Genomic DNA, 20,196 nt, shown 5'->3' on the forward strand with positions numbered 1-20,196 from the left:
TCCTTAAAATGGTAAACAGTCAAAGTTTAAACTACTTGTCAAAGATGCTGAAAAAATAAATTCTTTCCTTAAGTAAGAAGTTGAACTGACTGACAACAAAGATCTCTTCTAAATCTGAAGATCCTCTTGTTTATAAAGATCAAACCCTTGGCCGGCGCCGTGGCTCAACAGGCTAATCCTCTGCCTTGCGGCGCCGGCACACCGGGCTCTAGTCCCGGTCAGGGCACCAGATTCTGTCCGGGTTGCCCCTCTTCCAGGCCAGCTCTCTGCTATGGCCCAGGAGTGCAGTGGAGGATGGCCCATGTGCTTGGGCCCTGCACCAGCATGGGAGACCAGGAAAAGCACCTGGCTCCTGGCTTCGGATCAGCTGCAGTGTGCCGGCTGCAGTGTGCCGGCTGCAGTGTGCCGGCTGCAGTGTGCCGGCCGCGGTGGCCATTGGAGGGTGAACCAACGGCGAAAGGAAGACCTTTCTCTCTGTCTCTCTCTCTCACTGTCCACTCTGCCTGTCAAAAATAAAAAAATAAAAAAAAAAAATTCAAAAAAAAAAAAAGATCAAACCCTTGACCTTGGCCACCTTAGTCAAACCACCATGTTCTAACAAAGCTACCTGGCCACCAACTCTCCACAAAGATATTTTGAAAAGATTTTAAAATATCTTTTCAATTACAATTCTAGTAAATAAAGTGTATTCAAGATTTTTATTTTCTTCCCACTGAAATATTTTTTAAACTGAGACCTTAAGTTTTAGTAAATTATTCAGAAAATTTGTCAAACAGTCTTCTGATCTGAGGTATGGAGGAAATATAACAATGCTAAATAATAATCATCAAAAATTTCAACCACGATTGGCAGGATTACAAACAAGATTATCTCAGGGGCTGGCGCCATGGCTCACTTGGTTAATCCTCCACCTGCGGCACCAGCATCCCATATGGCACCGGGTTCTAGTCTCGGCTGCCCCTCTTCCAGTCCAGCTCTCTGCTGTGGCCTGGGAGGGCAGTGGAGGATGGCCCAAGTGCTTGGGTCCCTGCACCTGCTGGGAGACCAGGAGGAAGCACCTGGCTCCTGGCTTTGGATAGGTGCAGTGCGCCAGCCATATCAGCCATTTGGGGGGTAAACCAACGGAAGGAAGACCTTTCTCTCTGTCTCTCTCTCTAACTGCCTGTCTAAAAAAAAGAAAAAAAGAAAAAAAAATTATCTTGAGATTATTGTTTTAACTGATTACGTACTATTAAACTATTTAAAAGTCAACTGATACTTTAGAATGTGCTGTTACTAAGAGGCAACAGCTTTAGCAAAGTAATAAAAATCACCCTCCAACACACATCCTACTGCTGTTTTGCTTGTTTACTTTCTACTGACAACACTAAAAAAAGGAAAAAAAAAATAAGAAGAAATTTATCATCAAACATATTCACATTTTCCCGGCCTTTCTCCACTTTTCCCTTCTTGGACAGCTGCCAATTCCCCCATATTTTGGCCATTGTAATTAAGCATACAGCTCAAATTGTGTTAAGGATATTGTATTGTGTAACTTATGTAATGTAAATAGTAGTTCAATTTGAATTTCTCATCAAGACTTTTTTTTAATTCATATATATTTTGTTAATCCTTTCTAGGAACTCTCACCTGTTATCCTGGTATCTCATCTTCTGGTCCCTCTCTCAGTCTAGAACTTCAAGGAAACTGATCTTAAGGGGTTGGGACTAAATTAGGCTCATTCGTTTAACCAAGATCTGTCAACTCTCTTGGGCCCTAAAGTCTCTAACATCAGGGCGCCTGATAGCAGATTCATCCTCTACAAAACCAATCTGCTCACCTCAGCCACCTGACCTGCTTCAGATGCCATCCTCCTGGGTTCTGACCATGTCAGCAAACACTTAATAGGACCTCAGTGAATTTCTTAGTTGTCTCAGTCAATGCAGTACTCTAATATCCCAACTGTGCTTTTCCTGTTTACTTTATCCTTTGATTCTTAACTCATAACAGCATTCTAATGAATTCATTTTTTGTTATTTTTTAAGGATTTATTTATTTGAAAGGCAGAGTTAGAGACCATCCAATCATTCACTCCCCAAACAGCCACAACAACTAGTACTGGACCAGGCTGAAGCCAGGAGCTTCTTACAGGTCTCCCACATGTGTGCAGGGGCCCAAGCACTTGGGCCATCTTCCGCTGATTTCCTAGGGGCATTAGCAGGGAGCTGGATCAGAAGTGGAATAGCTGAGACTCAAACCAGTGCTCGTATGTGATGCTGGCATCACAGGCAGAGGCCCTACTTGCCACAATGCTGCCCCCCGCCCCCCGATTCCTTTCTATCCTAAATCTACTTACCTTTCCATCCCTGAATGAAGTTACCTTTCATTTCCCCTATAATTTTAGATTTTAATAAAAAGCCCTCAACCATTTCCAGCTGTAATTCTCTGAGTTACCAACTACCTACCCCCAAGCAGATGTCCCAGCAAGGCATCGAGTTATATCAAACTTGCCTTTTCAGGTTACTAAGGTTCTCAGGCTGGGGCCAGCTTTGTGGCAAAGCAGCTTAAAAGCCGCCACTTGGAATGCTTGCATCTCAAATCAAAGTGCTTGTTCGAGTCCCAGCTGCTCTGCTTCCAATCCAGCTCCCTACTAATGTACCAGAGAAATCAGCAGAAGATGGCCCAAGTACTTGGACCCCTGCCACCTACATGGTAGACCCAGATGCAGTTCTTGGCTTTGGCTTGGACCAATACCAGTCATTGCAACTATTTGGGGAGAACCAGTTTATGAAAAATTACTCGCTTGCTTGTTCTAACTGCCTTTCAAATAAATAATTCTTTTAAAATAAATAAATAAAGCTCTCACGTCCCCTCACCCTCACACAATTAGGCTTTTTAGCTATCTTAACCTGGAAAGTACAATACTGATTTCCCTTATACTGTTAACACATTGCAAACACAAAATGATGTAATAAAAAGATCACATGCTCTAGAGCTTGCAGGATCCAGGTTCAAATCCTATCCAGATTCAAATCCTGCCTAATTAAATACATGGTCTTGAAATGCCACCACTTCCTGAACTTCATTTTTCTGATCAGTACAAGCCTACCTTACAGAAATTGCTGAGGATTAAAGTGAAATTAAATGCTTAAGCACTATGCCTAAAACAAAAATTCCTCCAAAAACAGCACCTATATTATTATTATTACTATCATTACCATTATCATCATCACCTTCAGAGATAGTTCATATTCTTTCTCCTATTCCCCTACCTTGAGCTGGGGTCACCCTTGATCATGTTTTTTTTCTGTCAAAGTCTCACATGAGAGTGATTGTGGGAGGGGGCAGGTGAGGGAAATTTTCAAGTTTACAGTCCTAATGTTTCTTATAAAAACAGACTGGATAGGCTAAAGAAATTTCCCAAGAGCAACCAAACATCATCTTCATGGATTCATGTTACTAGTAAAAAAAAAAACCAATGACTTGTAGTAATAACTCATATTACTAATTAACTATGAAGGGAAAACACAACCCAGTAAGTAAATAATTTACTGCAACTGGTAAACTGATACCTAATGATTACCCAAAGATAGATATAACATAATCCTGAAACTATTAAGGAACAACAGCTTTTACAAAATGTTACATACAAATTTATAGATAGCAAATTTCAGCTTTTTAAGTTGGAATTTGTTTCATGTTATGTTCATTTTTAAAATAATGTGGTATCTTTAGTGCATGCTTCAAAAACTAAGGGCTTTTAATTGTTGTTAGTATAAATCAATCAATCCAACAGATACCAAAAAAATGTACTTTATAACCCAAAGAGGACAGTTTTGAGAGTGACAGAGGGCACTATTAACAATTACGCTAGGGAAAACAAAATGGGAACATATAGTCACCCCATCAATGGTCTGGTCTTTTCATTTATCACTACAGTACACACATTCTGACCTGTTCTCAGTATCACCACTATTATGAAATCTGTAACATACTAGGATCAAAGTACCAGGCACTTGTACTTATTAAGGCCAAATTCTAGAGTCTCAGTAAGTTACTTAAGCAATTTAACTAATTTTAGGAATTAAGATTAATGAGCTAAAATAATTCATTCCAACTTGACAAACTTTCACAGGATGTCTTATTTTAAAGTGAACAGAATGTCTGATAATGCTTTCCCCATTAGATTCAAAGTCATTAAAAAGCACAAAACTAATGGAGAAAAATGTGCTAAGTTATTTTAATCCAGATGTAAAAATAGAAAAAATAAATTGTAATATACATTGTTTTTTAAATCCATGCTTCCCATAGAGGGACACTACCTTCTGTTCTAAGTCAAAGAAATATTCCTTTTATGGCTTACATGAATTCTTATTTATTCTGTGCAAATAGAGAAGTTGCTATTTCCAAAGCTGGTTTCTTATCCACAAAACAAAAGTACTTGAATACTTTGTCTCTTCTTGCTCTTTCTAAAATTAAGAAGAATCAAGAGTACAATAGCAAAATAAATATCTCAAGTGCCCCAAATTCGAGATTCTGACATCATTCACTGAAAATCTACACTGACTACAATTATTTTGTTACTACAATCTAAATAACTCAGAATAATTTCATGCCAGAAAACTTGTTTTAACTTGAAATGACTTAATTTAGCTCAAATTTTTATAAATATATGTTGCCAAAAACTCCAAAAAAGTTGTTATACACTAAAGATAGTTTAGAAAGTGACTATACTGACATCTGACATAGAATACTATACTGTTTATTGTGTGAAAAAGAAAAACTATTTCCAGATTTGCAGAAACATTTGTAAAATTCTTATTTTTAAAGAAAACATTCTATTCAATATGGCACATCAACTTACCGTTACACAGCACATGTTTACAGGTAACTTAATACTTACCTAATATGCAGAATACATCAGCAAGAATGGAGGGCATATCCTCACGAAATTCCTAATTCAAAAATAATTAAGTAAATACCAGAACAATACACAGCCAGTACTAGGGTTTCAGAATAATACTCTTAAGTAGAACTTAAAAACAAACCCCCAATATCACTGTGCTATCAAATATTAAAATTCTTCAAGTTTCATAAAAAAAAAAAAACAGGAGATAATAGTTGGAAAAAGTTTCTTAATGTCTACTATCAAATAACTTGCTACAAAATGGAAACTTAAGCAAAGGGAGGGAGAGGGAGGGAGAGGGAGGGAGAGAGGGAGGGAGGGAGAGAGGGAGGGAGGGAGGGAAACAGAATCAGACAGAGACCAAGTTCCCATTCAATGGTCCACTCCCCAAATGCCTTCAAGGGCCAGAACTGGGCCAGGCCAAAATCAAGCCAAGAACTCAACCCTGCTGCCTCCCAGGATCTCTTTGGCAAAAAGCTAGAATCAGGAACCAGAGCCAAGAACAGAACTCAGCACGCTAATATGGGACATGAATGTCCTAACTGGTGCCTTAACCACTAGCTAAACTACCATCCAACCTCAGAAAATATTAAACAGTACAAGTGAGTAACATTTTTCCAATTCACATTCAGGTTAGAAAATGCTGGAATTTGGGGCCAGTTCTGTGGCACAGCAGGTTAAAGCCCTGGCATGAAACACCGGCATCCCACATGGGCGCCGGTTCAAGACCCAACTGCTCCACTTCCAATCCAGCTCTCTGAAATGGCCTTGGGAAAGCAGTGGAGGATTGTCCAGGTCCTTAGGCCCCCGTAGCCACATGGGAGATCCAAAGGAAACCCCTGGCTCCTGCCTTCAGATCAGTGCAGCTCTGGCCATTGCAACAATTGGGGAGTGAACAATCAGATGGAAGACCTCTCTCTCTCTGCCTCTCCTTCTCTCTCTGTGTTAACTCTTTCTAATAAATAAATAAATCTTTATGGCCGGCGCCGTGGCTCAGTAGGCTAATCCTCCGCCTAGCGGCACCGGCACACCGGGTTCTAGTCCCGGTTGGGGCGCCGGATTCTGTCCCGGTTGCCCCTCTTCCAGGCCAGCTCTCTGCTGTGGCCAGGGAGTGCAGTGGAGGATGGCCCAGGTGCTTGGGCCCTGCACCCCATGGGAGACCAGGATAAGCACCTGGCTCCTGGCTCCTGCCATCGGATCAGCGCGGTGCGCTGGCCACAGCGCGCCGGCCGCGGCGGCCATTGGAGGGTGAACCAACGGCAAAGGAAGACCTTTCTCTCTGTCTCTCTCTCTCACTGTCCACTCTGCCTGTCAAAAAATTAAAAAAAAAATAAATAAATAAATCTTTAAAAAAAAAAAAGAAAATGCTGGAATTTAGAATACCTCACACATACCTGAAACAAAACTATTAAAAATGGTATATTTTTCATCTAAAACATTAAAGGTATTCATACCTGAGTCAATATTTGATCTATGAAAAATCATAATGCTATCACAAGAACATAAATCTAAAAATCACAAAACTAAACACTATTGTTCCATATTGTACATTTCTTTGAAGAGGAAAATAATTTCTGGAACCTTATTTTATTCATTCTCATTTGTATCCTTTGGGAAAACGAGCCCAAAATTCTGTTTCTGGATGAAAACTTCAGCATTAGACGAGATTTGTTTCCTGTCTTCCACTCTCATGCTCAATTTTAGAGCCATTTTCCACTAGTAAGGATCACAGCTCAATTACTGCAATTTGTAGTTTCCTGGTACTATAGCAGCCCTAAAATTAGCCTAATTTCAGAGACTAAAAGAAATTCTAAAGAAAAACACACAAGAGACGTTTCCATAGCTAAGATATTTGACAATGTATATTATGAGCAAGCCATGGCAAAGATAATCAAGCTCAGGAAGTGTATGTAAAGATATCACTAAATATTCAAAAGAAGCTAAGTAAAAACTGAAGACACATAAACAAGGTTCATTTGGACTATTTTCAGCAATCTGAAAAAGAACTATAATCAGATACCATAACATAATGAAACCTATATCAATGCCCATTTTACAGAATGAAGTCACACCTTCATGGTCAACCAGATATTTTTCTCTGGCTACATCTACTTGAATGCAAGCACTCAGGCTACTTGAAGACCAAAAGAGAGCAAGGCAAGAAACTTCAAACACAGAATATCACTTGCTTAAGAAATAGACCAGGGGCTGGCCCTGTGGCGCAGCAGGTTAAAGCCCTGGCCTGAAGCATCAGCATCCCATATGGGCGCCAGTTCTAGTCCTGGCTGCTCCTCTTCCCAACTAGCTCTCTACTATGACCTAAGAAAGCAATAGAAGATGGCCCAGGTACTTGGGCCCCTGCACCCACGTGGGAGACTTGGAAGAAGCTCCTGGCTTCAGATCAGCACAGCTCCAGCCATGTGGCCATCAGGGGAGTGAACCAGCAGATGGAAGACGTCTCTATCTCTACCTCATCTCTATCTCTACCTCTCTCTGTAACTCTTTCAAATAAATAAATAAATAAATAAATAAATAAATAGAAAGAAAGAGAGAGAGAGAGAGAGAGAGACCGACCAGATGAGTCCAACATGAACAGATCAGTCCAACTGATGTTTACAGCTGGTAGGAATAAAAGGGAAACTTATACTCAACTCTACTACTTAAATGTACCTGAATACGGAGAGAAGAAAATCACAAAAGCTAAACTTATGACCATCCCTGGGAAGCACAAAAATTAAACAAAGGAGATTACCTTCCCTTAGTAGAAAAAGGCTACAAAAGCTTAGAATGCAACAAGGGAAATTCATACTGAGATCAAGAAGTCCCAGATCTCACCTCAATAATATTTATTATAAAAGCTGTTCTAAACTGGAAAGATAATTTTATTCATACAAGTTTTACTTAAAAAATTTATTAATTTGAAAGGCAGAGCTGGGGGGGGGATACATACATATACATATACATACACATACACATACACACACACACACACACACTCTGATCTTCCATCTGCTGGTTCACTTCCAAAATAGCCATGAGGGTCAGGACTGAGCCAGGCCAAAGCCAGGAACCTAAAACTCCCTCCTGGTCTCTGATGTGGGTGGCAGGGACTCAAGTACTTGGGCCATCTTCTGCTGCCTTCCCAGGCACATCAGCAGGGAGCTGGATCAGAAGTACAGCAGCTGGGACTACAACCAGCACTTATGAGATACCGGTATTGCAAGCAGCAACTTAACCCACTGTGCCACAACACCTGCCCCACATACAGGTTTTAAAACCAGCCTATCTGGGGCCGGCACTGTGGCACAGCGGGTAAAGCTGCTGCCTGCAGTGCTGGCATCCCATACGGGCACCAGTGAATGGAAGCTATCTCTTTATCTCCACCTCTGGATCAATCTCTCTCTTTCTCTCTCTCTCTCTCTCTCGCCCTTCCCCCATAACTCTGCCTTCAAATAAACAAAAAAGGCTTTTTGAGGATACTGGGGCTGGCGCTGTGGCGTAGCGGGTAACACTGCTGCTTGTAGTGCCAGCATCCCATCTGGGCACCGCTTCAAGTCCTGGCTGCTCCATTTCCGATCCAGCTCTCTGCTATGGCCTGGGAAAGCAGTACAATATGGCCCAAGTCCTTGGGCCCCTGCACCCACATGAAAGACCCAGAGGAAGCTCCTGGTTCCTGGCTTCAGATCAGCACAGCTCCGGCCACTGCAACCAATTGCGGAGTGAACCAGCGATGGGAAGACAGACCTCTCTCTCTCTCTCTCCCCCCCTCTCCCCCCCTCCCCCCTCTCTCCCCCTCTCTCCCCCCCTCCCTCCCTCCCTCTCTCCCTCTCTCTTTTTCTCTCTGCCTCTCCTTCTTTCTCTTTGTAACTCTGACTTTCAAAGTAAATAAATAATTTAAAAAAAAAAAAACAGCCTATCGGTAACAGAATAACATATCACTCGCAATACCTCAAAGTTTCACAACAAATACCCTTAAAATCTGACAGCTCATTTTCCAATTCAAATGCCAAACCACTATGAGAAGTATCTGGTCTAAATCTCACTTAAACTAAGATATAGAATAACTATAAGGTTAAAAAAAAGTCTCATTAGGGGGCAAGCATTTGGCCTAGCAGTTAAAACACACACATCCTATATCAGAGTGCCAACACAGACTCTGGGAAGCAGCGGTAATGGCTCAACTAGGTTCCCACCACCCACATGACAGACCTGGATTGAGTTGTTGGCTCCCAGCTTCAATCCAGTCATTGCAGGCATTTGAGGAGTATGCCAGCAGATGGAAACAAGCTTGCTCTCCCTGCCTCTCAATTTTTTTTATAAATCTACCTAATATTTTCTCTAAAACAAACAACAAACAGATGAAAAACAGCAAGTCAACAGTATAACTACATAACCAACATTTAAAATAATTTAATCCTCTGGGGGCTGGCGCTGTGGCACAGCAAGTTAAAGCCCTGGCCTGAAGCATCAGCATCCCATATGGAAGCCTGTTCTAGTCCCAGGTGCTCCTCTTCCCATCCAGCTTTCTGCTGTGGCCTGGGATAGCAGTGGAGGATGGCCCAAGTCCTTGGGCCCCTGCACCCACATGGGAGACCCGGAGGAAGCTCCTGGCTCCTGGCTTCAGATCAGCACAGCTCTGGCCGTTGTGGCCACCTGGGGAGTGAACCAGTGGATGAAGACCTCTCTCTCTGTCTCTACCTCTCTCTGTAACTCTGTCTTTCAAATAAATAAATCTTTAAAAAAAAATAATTTAATCCTCAAAAATTCAAAATCTCATTAATTTCTAAGCATAAATATAAACAAAAGGGGCCGGAACTGGGGTATAGCAAGTAAAGACACAGCCTGCAGTGACAGAATCCCATATGGATGCCAGTTCAAGTCCCAGCTGCTCCACTTCTGATCCAGCTCTCTGCAATAGCCTGGGAAAGCAGTGGAACATGGCCCAAGTCCTTGGGCAACTGCACCCACATGGGAGACTTAGAAGAAACTCCTGGTTCCTGGCTTTGGATTGGCCCAGCTCTTACTGTTGCGGCCATTTGGGGAGTGAACCAGCGGATAGAAGACCTCTCTCTCTCTCTCTGTCTCTCTCTCTTACTCTGCCTCTCTGTAATTCTTTCAAATAAATAAATAAATCTTTATATATAAATAAAAATGGCACATTATACTACATTGGAAGAAAACTAATTTCAGATTTTTAAAAAATTTAAATGGCAGAGACAAAAAAAAAGAACTTCCATCTGTTGGTTCACTCCCCCAAATGCCTGCAACAGCTCAAGCTGAACCAGGCTGACACCAGACCTAGAACTCAATCCAGGTCTCCCATGTGTTTGGCAGGGAGGGACCCAAGTAGTTGTGCCATCACCTGATGCCTCCTATGGTACACATTAACAGGAAGCTGGAATCAGAAATAAAGCTGGGACCTAAACCAAGGCATTCTAATATGGGATGCAGGCATCCCAAATGGCATCTTAATCACTCAGCTAAACACTCAATCCTCAATTTATTTTTAGATTATCACTTTAAATTAAGGATACTTCAATTTTCTTACAGTGCAGGCACCTTTTTTCATCCTCCCAACTTTCCCATTATTTTCTACTTTACTCATAACCAGATAAAAGGAATTAAAATATCTTTACTACCTAAAGATAGTCACTTTACTACCTTAAGATACCCACTTTAGAATGAAATATAAGTATATACTTCAAGGATGTCTATGTCAAAGGCAAGAGATGTACCAACTAATTTTAAATATACAAATATATACTTACACTAATGTCATTAAGAACATTAGATGCCTGTTCATGCTTTAGATTTCCTTTAATGACATGGTATGACAACTCATAGAGAGCTTGCTGGAAATCTGTTGAACATAAAAGAAGTAGTGTAAGAACACAGTCTCTTGACATGAAACGCAGACTTGGAGGGAATCTATTTCCAATTTCTCAGATATAAGTGTCAATAACAAAAAGAAAAATATAATTCTAATGCTTTTCTCTGGCAGTTTTCCTTTTATTTTCACAAAAACATAACACTAACAGGTTAGACAAAAGTTAACCATTCCTCTAATATTGTAATGTTACTACTGGTTAAGCATTCCTTTTCAGTATTTTCCCATAGACTATAGATTTTACATATCTGCAATCACTGTGTATATCATTTGGTATTCTGATTCTTCACCACTTTCAAATACATTTTTCATGCTACTAATGTAGCCATAATTATTTTCAATAACTGCTTTGAACTCTACCAAGTTTATATAAACTAATCATTTTCTTCACCAGGTGAGTTCACAGATTTTCCTAAACATATTCAAAATACACTCAATTAGATCTTAGGGCTACAATGACAACAGAAATAGCAGAAAACAGAATACTGAGTTTTATCCATATCTTACAGTCAGAGACATTTCTCTCAAAATCAGATTTCAATTGCCACTAGAATTTAAACAAAAAATAAATGTATACATATATACTTTACATTTCAAAAATGGCAGTTCTATGAGAAATGTTAGCCACAAATAGCTCTATTCACTATTAATTATCACAGCTTCATTTCTTGGAAAAAAATTTACCTATGGAGACGGTTGTTACTGGTCAAATGAACTCCTTCTTGTCATCTTTTTATTTAGTCTCATATATTAAAACTTTACCTCTTTCTAACCATTAAAAATAGGAAAACAAGCAGCTCTAAAAATGTTAATATAAAATAAAGTCTTTTTTAATAGCCTTTGGAGGGGCCAGAACCATGGCGTACTAGGTTAATTCTCAGCCTGCGGAGCCAGCATTCCATGTGGGCACCAGTTCTAGTCCTGGTTGCTCCTCTTCCAGTCCAGCTCTCTGCTATGGCCAGGGACAGCGGTGGAGGATGGGCCAGGTGCTTGGGCCCCTGCACCCGCATGGGAGACCAAGAGGAGACACCTGGCTCCTGGCTTCGGATCAGTGCAGCTCTGGCCATTGCAGCCATCTGGGGAGTGAACCATCAGATGGAAGACTTCTCTCTCTGCCTCTCCTACTCTCTGTGTAACTCTGACTTTCAAATAAATAAATAAATCTTTTTAAAAAAGTATTCTGTTCTGATCTATTCACAAAGGCATAATTTAACTATAATAAGTCCTAACAAATTTGGCTCAAAATAGAATAATGATTATAAAAATATATTCCCCATATTGAAAAAAACATTGAGTTTCATCCCTAACTAAAGCTACGTATAAAAATGCTCTAAAATTACTAGACACAATCTCTTTTATTTTTGCCACTCCTTTGCCAAACCTGTATACTTAGGTTTAAACTAATGAATATTAAGTAGTAAAGTCCTTTAACACTAAAATTTACATCCTGCCTCATTATGTAATATCTTAATTAATCCTATTTGGGATATGCAGTAAACAACTCACTTGCTTTTCATGTTTTCCATGGCAACTGCCCTTAACAAGATCCCCAGATACCACCTGAACATAACCAGCTCTAGTAAAAACACTAAGCTTCAGTTTCTGGAAATTTTCTAGTGCAAGTAAAATCAAAGCCATTTTTCTTTCCATGCCAGCTTTTCTCCCACATTTATGACTGATACAGCTAACAACTGCTGAAATCCAGCTAAATATACCAAGTCTCAATTACAAAAGTCAAGCAATATCATATGACTGTACTGCAGGTCAAATAACAAGAGCATACAAGATGTACAGTCTTACTGTAGTTTTAATCCTGACTGTAATGGATTCATATAAAAGCTTGATATAAGGTGAACTCTTACACTTTTTGTTTTTTATACATAGCAATGAATGGAAAGCAAGAGTTAATAATTGTAATCGAACCAAAAATAATGGTTTATTTTACTTTTTGATATCTTACCTCTGTAAGTCGAACTATCATCGCTTTTATTTTCACTAAGGAGCCGGCACAAATGCAAGCTAGAAAAAAAGAGAAATAATCCATATCAATTTCCAAGATTAATACTTGGGATTCTGAAAGCAAATTATATCAACTAAAAACACACAGAAATATATAAAATATGCTTTAATGCATTAGTTTATAATGACAAAACAAACCTAAAAACTCTAATTGGTTAGAACTGGAGGATGCTGGGCTGGTGTTGTGGCAGAGCACATTAAGTCACTGCTTGCAATGCCAATATCTTACATAAGTGCCAGTTTCTGTTCCAGCTGCTCCACTTCCAATCTAGCTCCCCACTAAAGAGCCTGGGAAGATAGCAGAAGATGGCCCAACTACTTGGGCCCCTGCCACCAATGTGGGAGACCTGGATGGAGCACCAGGCCCCAGTTTAGGCCATTTGGGGAGTGAACCAGTGGCTGGAAGCTATCTCTGTATCTCTACCTCTGGATCTGTCACTCTCTCTCTCCCTCACCCTTCCCCTGTAACTCTGGTTTCAAATAAACAAAAAAGCCTTTTTGAAAAACGAGGATGCTGTGGCCTAGCAGGTAACGCTGCCGCCTGCAGTGCCAGCATCCCATCTGGGCACCAGTTTGAGTCCCCGCTGCTCCACTTCCGATCCAGCTCTCTGCTATGGCCTGGAAAAGCAGTACAATATGGCCCAAGTCCTTGGGCCCCTGAATCCGCGTGAGAAATCCAGGAGAAATTCCTGGCTCCTGGCTTCAGATTGGCCCAGCTCTGGCCATTACACGCTTCTGGGGAGTGAACCAGCCGATGGAAGACCTCCTTCTCTCTCTTTGCCTCGCTGTAACTCTGACTTTCAAATAAATAAATCTTAAAAAGAAAATGTAATAAATACACACAACAGAAGACTATCCATGCATACAAGGGAAGAACTCCATCATTTGCAACAATCTGGATGGAACTGGAAGCCATTATGTTAAGTGAAATAAGTCAGGCACAGAAAGACAAGTACTGCCTGACCCCACCCATATGTGAAATCTAAAAAAGTTGATCTCACAGAAACAGCAGGGGGGGAGTGCTAGAGAAAGGGAATGGGAAAAGTTTGATTAATGGGTACTATGTTATAGCTAGGAGACAAAGAAGTTCTGGTTTTCTGCACAGTAGGGTGATAATACATATTTATGTTGTGTATTTCTCTTTAAATATTAGAAGAATTTTGAATGTTTTCACCATAATGAAATGTTAAAACGTTTGAGGAGATGTGGTTACTCTGATTTGAATATTACACAACATGTACATGTGTTGAAACATCACAATGTCTCAAAAATATACACATTTTCACATATCAGTTCAAAACAAAAACATTTTCAAACAAAATAAAATAATGTTTAAGGACACTCTTTAAGCAGGACAACAATGATTGCGCAGAGAATCTTAGAGTTGCAGGAAAAAAAACTCACAGATAATTCTGAATGTTAACTCAACAATACTTGTAATAATGATGTCTTATGTTATTTAAATATAGCACTAAATATACATATATAGCTATAGACAAATACTGATACACATCAAAACTAAATGGGTTTATCTGGAACATCCAAGATTCCGCCAAAGTAATTTATTACATTTTTTTTAAATCACATGATAGTTCAGTAGATCCATTAAAAGGCTTCTACAAAATGTAAGATTCATTACTTTTTCAATTTAAAAGAATCCTAGATAAATACTCATGGAAGAGAATTTTGCATATTATCTATTTTATTTTTATTTATTTAAAAGGCAGAGTGAGTGATAGTGAGAAAGAGCAACAGAAACAGAGATAGCCCTCCTATTTGCTGGTTCACTCCCCAAATGTTCACAAGCTAAGACCATGTCAAAGCCAGGAGTACAGAACCAGGTGAGTTTCCCACATGGCTGGCAGGACCCAAGTGCTTGGGTCATCACCTGGTGCATCCCAGGGTACACATTAAGAGGAGGCTAGATAGGAAATGAAGCAGAGACTCGAACCCAGGCTCTGATATGGGATGCAGGCATCCCAAGTGGTGTCTTAACTGCTGTGCCAAAAGACTGCCCCTTTTTTTATTATTTTTTTTAATGTTTAGAAGAGAACTTTTTTAACTCAATAAAGCAGCAGTTGTTAGCATCTGCTTCACAAACCCCTGATCCTGAGGACTCACTCTTGAGATCTACAAGGTCAAAACTACTTTCATAATACCAAAACATCCTTTTCCTTTTGCTCTAGACATTCTAAATAATAGTCTGAAAACAATGGAGAGTAAGACTGCTGATCAGCCTTAGCACTATCAAGGCAGTGGCACCAAACTGTCCCAATAACTTCTTCAAGATCAAAAACTCAAAGCAAAGAAAAAAAACCAGTCTCACTTAAGATGTCACTAAACTATTTCATTACATTCTTCATGATCATACACAAATAAAAGCCAGCTTACTTGTGAATGTTTTTGATGGGAGTGTCATCAGTAAGATGACAGAATAGGAAACCCAAAACTTTTCTTCCTGGCACTAAGTCAATGAATAACACACAAACCAATTCTCTTTATCATAAATCAGTTAAGAGACCCAAGTCAAATATCAAACCACATGGAAGTCAATAGAAAAACTCATAACACACTCTATCCATATCCTCTCCCCATAACACATGAAGCCAGGAGCCAGGAGCTTCATGCAGGTCTCCCATGTCGGGTAGCAAGCTGCTTTCCCCAGCTCATTAGCAGGGAGTTGAATTAGAAGTGGCGTAGGGGTGCTGGCACTGTGGTGCAGCAGGATAGAGCCCTGGCCTGAAGCGCCAGCATCCCATATGGGTGCCGGTTCTAGTCCCGGCTGGCCCTCTTCTGATCCGGCTCTCTGCTATGGCCTGGGAAAGCAGTAAAAGATGGCCCAAGTCCTTGGGCCCCTGCACCCACGTGGGAGACCTCGAAGATGATCCTGGCTCCTGGCTTGGGATCAGCACAGCTCTGGCAGTTGCAGCCACTTAGGGAGTGAACCAGCGGATGGAAGATATCTCTCTCTCTCTCTCTCTCTCTGCCTCTGCCTCTGCCTCTGCCTCTGCCTCTCTATAACTCTGCCTTTCAAATCTTTTAAAAAAAGAAAACAGTATGGCCGGTGCCGCGGCTCAATAGGCTAATCCTCCACCTAGCAGCACTGGCACACTGGTTCTAGTCCCAGTCGGGGCACCGGATTCTTTCCCGGTTGCCCCCTTCCAGGCCAGCTCTCTGCTGTGGCCCGGAAAGGCAGTGGAGGATGGCCCAAGTGCTTGGGCCCTGCACCAGCATGGGAGACCAGGAGAAGCACCTGGCTCCTGCCTTCGGATCAGCGCGGTGCGCCGGCCACAGCGCGCCAGCCGTGGCGGCCATGGGAGGGTGAACCAATGGCAAAAGGAAGACCTTTCTCTCTGTCTCTCTCTCACTATCCACTCTGGCTGTCCAAAAAAAAAAAAAAAAAAAAACCAAAAAACAGTATGTCAAAAGAGATCCATATTCACTACAACATTATTCACAGTAGTTATAGTTGGAATGAACCTAAATTTCCATCAATAGATGGATAGAGAAAATATGGAGTATATACAAAAAGAAAATTACCCAGCCTTTAAAAGAAGGAAATTCTGTCATTTGCAAAAACATGGATAAACCTTAAGGATCTTAGAATAACTGAACTAAGCTAGGCACAGAAGAACAAATACCACATGATTTCACTTATACGCAGAATCCAAAACACTCAAACTCACAGAAGCAGAGAACACAAATAAAAGTGATTACCAAAGGCTGGGGTTAGAGATAATGGGAGGTGATGGCCAAAAGATACAAAGTTTCAGTTAGAGAAGATGTAAGTTTTTTGAGACCTTTGGACAGCATGGTGACTAGTTAATAACAATGTATTACATTATTTCAAAAATTGTTGAGAGCAAATTTTAAATGGTCTCACCACAAAAAAGGTACTTGAGGTGAAGGATGTATTCTTTAGCTGGAATTTATCAGTCCACATCGTATACACAAGGTTTTCAAAAGGTTTTCAAAAAGTTCATGGTCAGTGTATATTATAAACTATGCAGATTTCAAAATTTCCTGTACCAAAAAAGCTTCTCTCCCAATTCCATTTTTCCATGACTTTCTAAACTACCCTCATATGTCATAACATCACTTTGTACCCCATAAACATATATAAAAGATACTACCATAAACAATTATATGCCAACAAACTGAAAACTGAGGACAAATGGATAATTCTTAGAACCATACAACCTATCAAGAATGAATCTTCCTTAAAAAAAATGAATCTTAAAGAGAAAATCTGAAGAGACTATAATTATAAAGGTTTTAATCAATAATTTTTAAAAAAGTAAAGTTCAGGAGCAGATGGCTGCAAGGTCAGTTCTATCAAACATTAAAAGATGAATTAATCTTTCTCTAATTTGTCCAAAATATCAGAGGGACCACTTCCAAACTTATCTTGTGAAGCCAGAATTACCAAAGACAAAAAAAAAAAAACCCGACATTATAATTACAGACCATCTTCCCTGGTGAATATGCACATAAAAATCCTCAAGAAAATATGAGAAAATTAAATTCAATAGCTCACAAAAAGGAATCATACACCATGACAAGAGAGATTTCTCCCTGGGATGAAGGAAGGCCCAACATACTAAAATCCACCAACATGATACACATTAACAGAACAAAGGACAAAAATTATACAATCGTCTCAATAGATGCAAAAATGCTGACAAAATTCAACCATCCTTCATGATAAAAAACACTTAACAAACTAGAATAGAAGGAAATTACGTCAACATAACAAAAGTCTAGTAAGAAAAAAAGTCTAATATGAAAAGCTCACCAATAACATACAGAATAGTGATAAACAAAAATTTTTCCTCTAAGATCAGGAACGTAGTATAAATGCCCACTCACACTACTTCTATTCGTCATATTATGGGAAGTTCTAGACACAACAATTAAGCAAGAAAAAATGGCATCCAAATCAGAAAGTGAAAAGTAAAATTATCTCCATTCACAGATGACAAGATCTCCTATGCAGAAAAGCTTAAAAGATTCTACCAAAAAAACCTCTTAAAATAAACAATTTCACTGAAACAAGATACAAAATATACAAAATTCAGTTGTGCTTCTATATGCTAAAAATGAACAATCCAAAAGGGAAATTAAGAAAGCATCATTTACAACACCAAAAATAATGTATTTAGGAATATGTGTAAATGCAAGCTAAGAATCAAGACTTTAACATTGAAAACTTCAACGTACAAAACATTTCTAAAAGAAATTAAAGACAAAAATAGCATTGTGGTACAGAGGGTTGTGCCAGCTTCCCATATGGACTCTGGTTCAAGGCCCAGATGCTCCACTTCCAACCCAGCTCCCTGCTAAGGGCCTGGAAAAGCAGTGGAAGATGGCCTGAGTGCCTATAACCTTGCCACCCATGTGGGAGACCCCAGTGAAGCTCCTGGCTTCAGCCTGGCCCAGCCCTGGCTGTTGCAGCCATCTGGGAAGTGAATCAGCAGATGAGAGATCATTCTGTCTCTCCCTCTCTCTGTGTAACTCTTTCAAATAAATAAATAACTCTTTTTAAACTGGCGCCCCGGCTCACTAGGCTAATCCTCCGCCTTGCGGCGCCGGCACCCCGGGTTCTAGTCCCAGTCGGGGCGCCGGATTCTGTCCCGGTTGCCCCTCTTCCAGGCCAGCTCTCTGCTGTGGCCCAGGAGTGCAGTGGAGGATGGCCCAAGTGCTTGGGCCCTGCACCCCATGGGAGACCAGGATAAGTACCTGGCTCCTGCCATTGGATCAGCGTGGTGCGCCAACCGCCGCAATGGCCATTGGAGGGTGAACCAACGGCAAAGGAAGACCTTTCTCTCTGTCTCTCTCTCTCACTGTCCACTCTGCCTGTCAAAAAATAAATAAATAAATAAATAAATAAATAACTCTTTTTAAAAAATCAACTCAAAATGGAATACAAGCATAAAGTTAAAACTTCAAACTGTGAAACTCCTGTGGCCATCATCATGGCACAGCAGGTTAAGCTACGGTTTGGGATGCTGGCATCCCAGATCAGAGTGCCGGTTGAAGTCTCAGCTGCTCCAGTTCCCTACTAATGAGCCTGGCAGTGGAGGATGATCCAAATGCTACTGCTACCACCCACATGGGAGATCCAGATGGAGTTCTGGATCCAGCCCGTCCCAGCCTGGGCAATTGCAGCCATTTTGGGTGAGTGAACCACAAGATGAGAAGATCTCTTTCTCACTGTTTGTCTCCCTCTCTGTCACACTGTCCTTCAAATAAATAAAATAAGACATTAATAAAAAAAACTACAAAACTTCTAGAAGAAAGCACAGGAGGAAAGTTCTGTCATTGTTTTAGCAATAATTTCTAGGATATGACACCAAAAGCACAGGAAACAAATCAGAAAAAAACAAATGCAACCGCATCAAATTAGCAAGCTCCTGTGCAGAACAGGAAACCCTCAACAGAGTGAAAAGGGAGCCAACAGAATGGGAGCTCTGGCCATTGCAGCCAACTGGGGAGTGAACCAAAGGATGGAAGATTCTCTCTCTCTCTCTCTGCCTCTCCTTCTCTCTGTGTGTAACTCTTTCAAATAAATAAATAAATCTTTTTAAAAAAGAGAGAGAGAGAATGGGAGAAAACATTTGCAAACCATATACAGGATTATACCTTAGTAAAAACGATTGAGCCCATTAGTATTTCAGAGTTTGAGATATCTCGAAGATGGGACCAAAGTCAATATATAAAATTCATTTAGTTTGATACAGACCTTACACATCAGCCTAAAGGTAATTTTAAATTTTTAATTATTTTCATTTATTTGAAAGGCAGAGCAACAGAGCCAGAGATCTTCCATCCACTAGTTCACTCCCCAAATACTCACAGCAGCCAGCACCAGGCTTGGCCTAAGCCAAGAGCCTAGAATTCCATCAGGGTCTCCCATGTGGGTAGCTGGGACTCAAGTATTTGAACTGTGACCTGATGACTCTCAGGGTGTGCATTATCAGGAAGCTAGATCAGAATCAGAGTTGGGATTTGAACCCCACCACTCTGATATAGAATACAGGCATCCCAAGCAGTCTTAACCACTATGCCAAATATTTGCCCCTGATACAATCTTTTCTCCCTTAGGGATACTGAATAAACTGTGCCTTATGCATCTGCATTTTGAGTGTAACCCATCAGAAAATCAGGTGAATTTTTCACTTGGGCCATCACACTGGTACCCAAGAAGTTTTGGACTTTGGTGCATTTAGGATTTTCAGATTAGGGATACTCAACCTGTATCTGATAAGGAGCTAACAACCCAAAACATATAAAGAACTCCAACAGTTCAACTGCAAAAAAAAAAAAAAAAAAGTAACTATTTATAAAATGGGCAATGTACTTAAGCATTTCTCCAAAAGCATACGAATGTCCAGTAAGTACATCA

At 40.4% G+C, this 20,196-nt stretch overlaps 1 protein-coding gene across 25 annotated transcripts in view; it reads right to left on the bottom strand.

Annotated features, from left to right (window-relative positions):
• THOC2 (THO complex subunit 2) overlaps positions 1-20,196 on the bottom strand; it is a 119,067-nt gene that overhangs the window by 86,660 nt on the left and 12,211 nt on the right. For all 25 annotated transcript variants that reach the window (XR_007912187.2, XR_011385341.1, XM_008273167.4 and 22 more), the window contains exons 2-4: positions 12,733-12,791; positions 10,654-10,745; positions 4,883-4,934 (exon numbers count right to left, since the gene is read on the bottom strand). Coding sequence is in view for 23 of the 25 variants with exons in the window: in XM_008273167.4 (XP_008271389.2) it covers positions 4,883-4,934; positions 10,654-10,745; positions 12,733-12,791 (203 nt within the window). In the remaining 2 variants the exon portion in view is untranslated. The remainder of the gene's footprint in view (positions 1-4,882; positions 4,935-10,653; positions 10,746-12,732; positions 12,792-20,196) is intronic.

Source organism: Oryctolagus cuniculus, chromosome X (assembly GCF_964237555.1).
Source record: "Oryctolagus cuniculus chromosome X, mOryCun1.1, whole genome shotgun sequence".
Lineage (NCBI taxonomy): Eukaryota > Metazoa > Chordata > Mammalia > Lagomorpha > Leporidae > Oryctolagus > Oryctolagus cuniculus.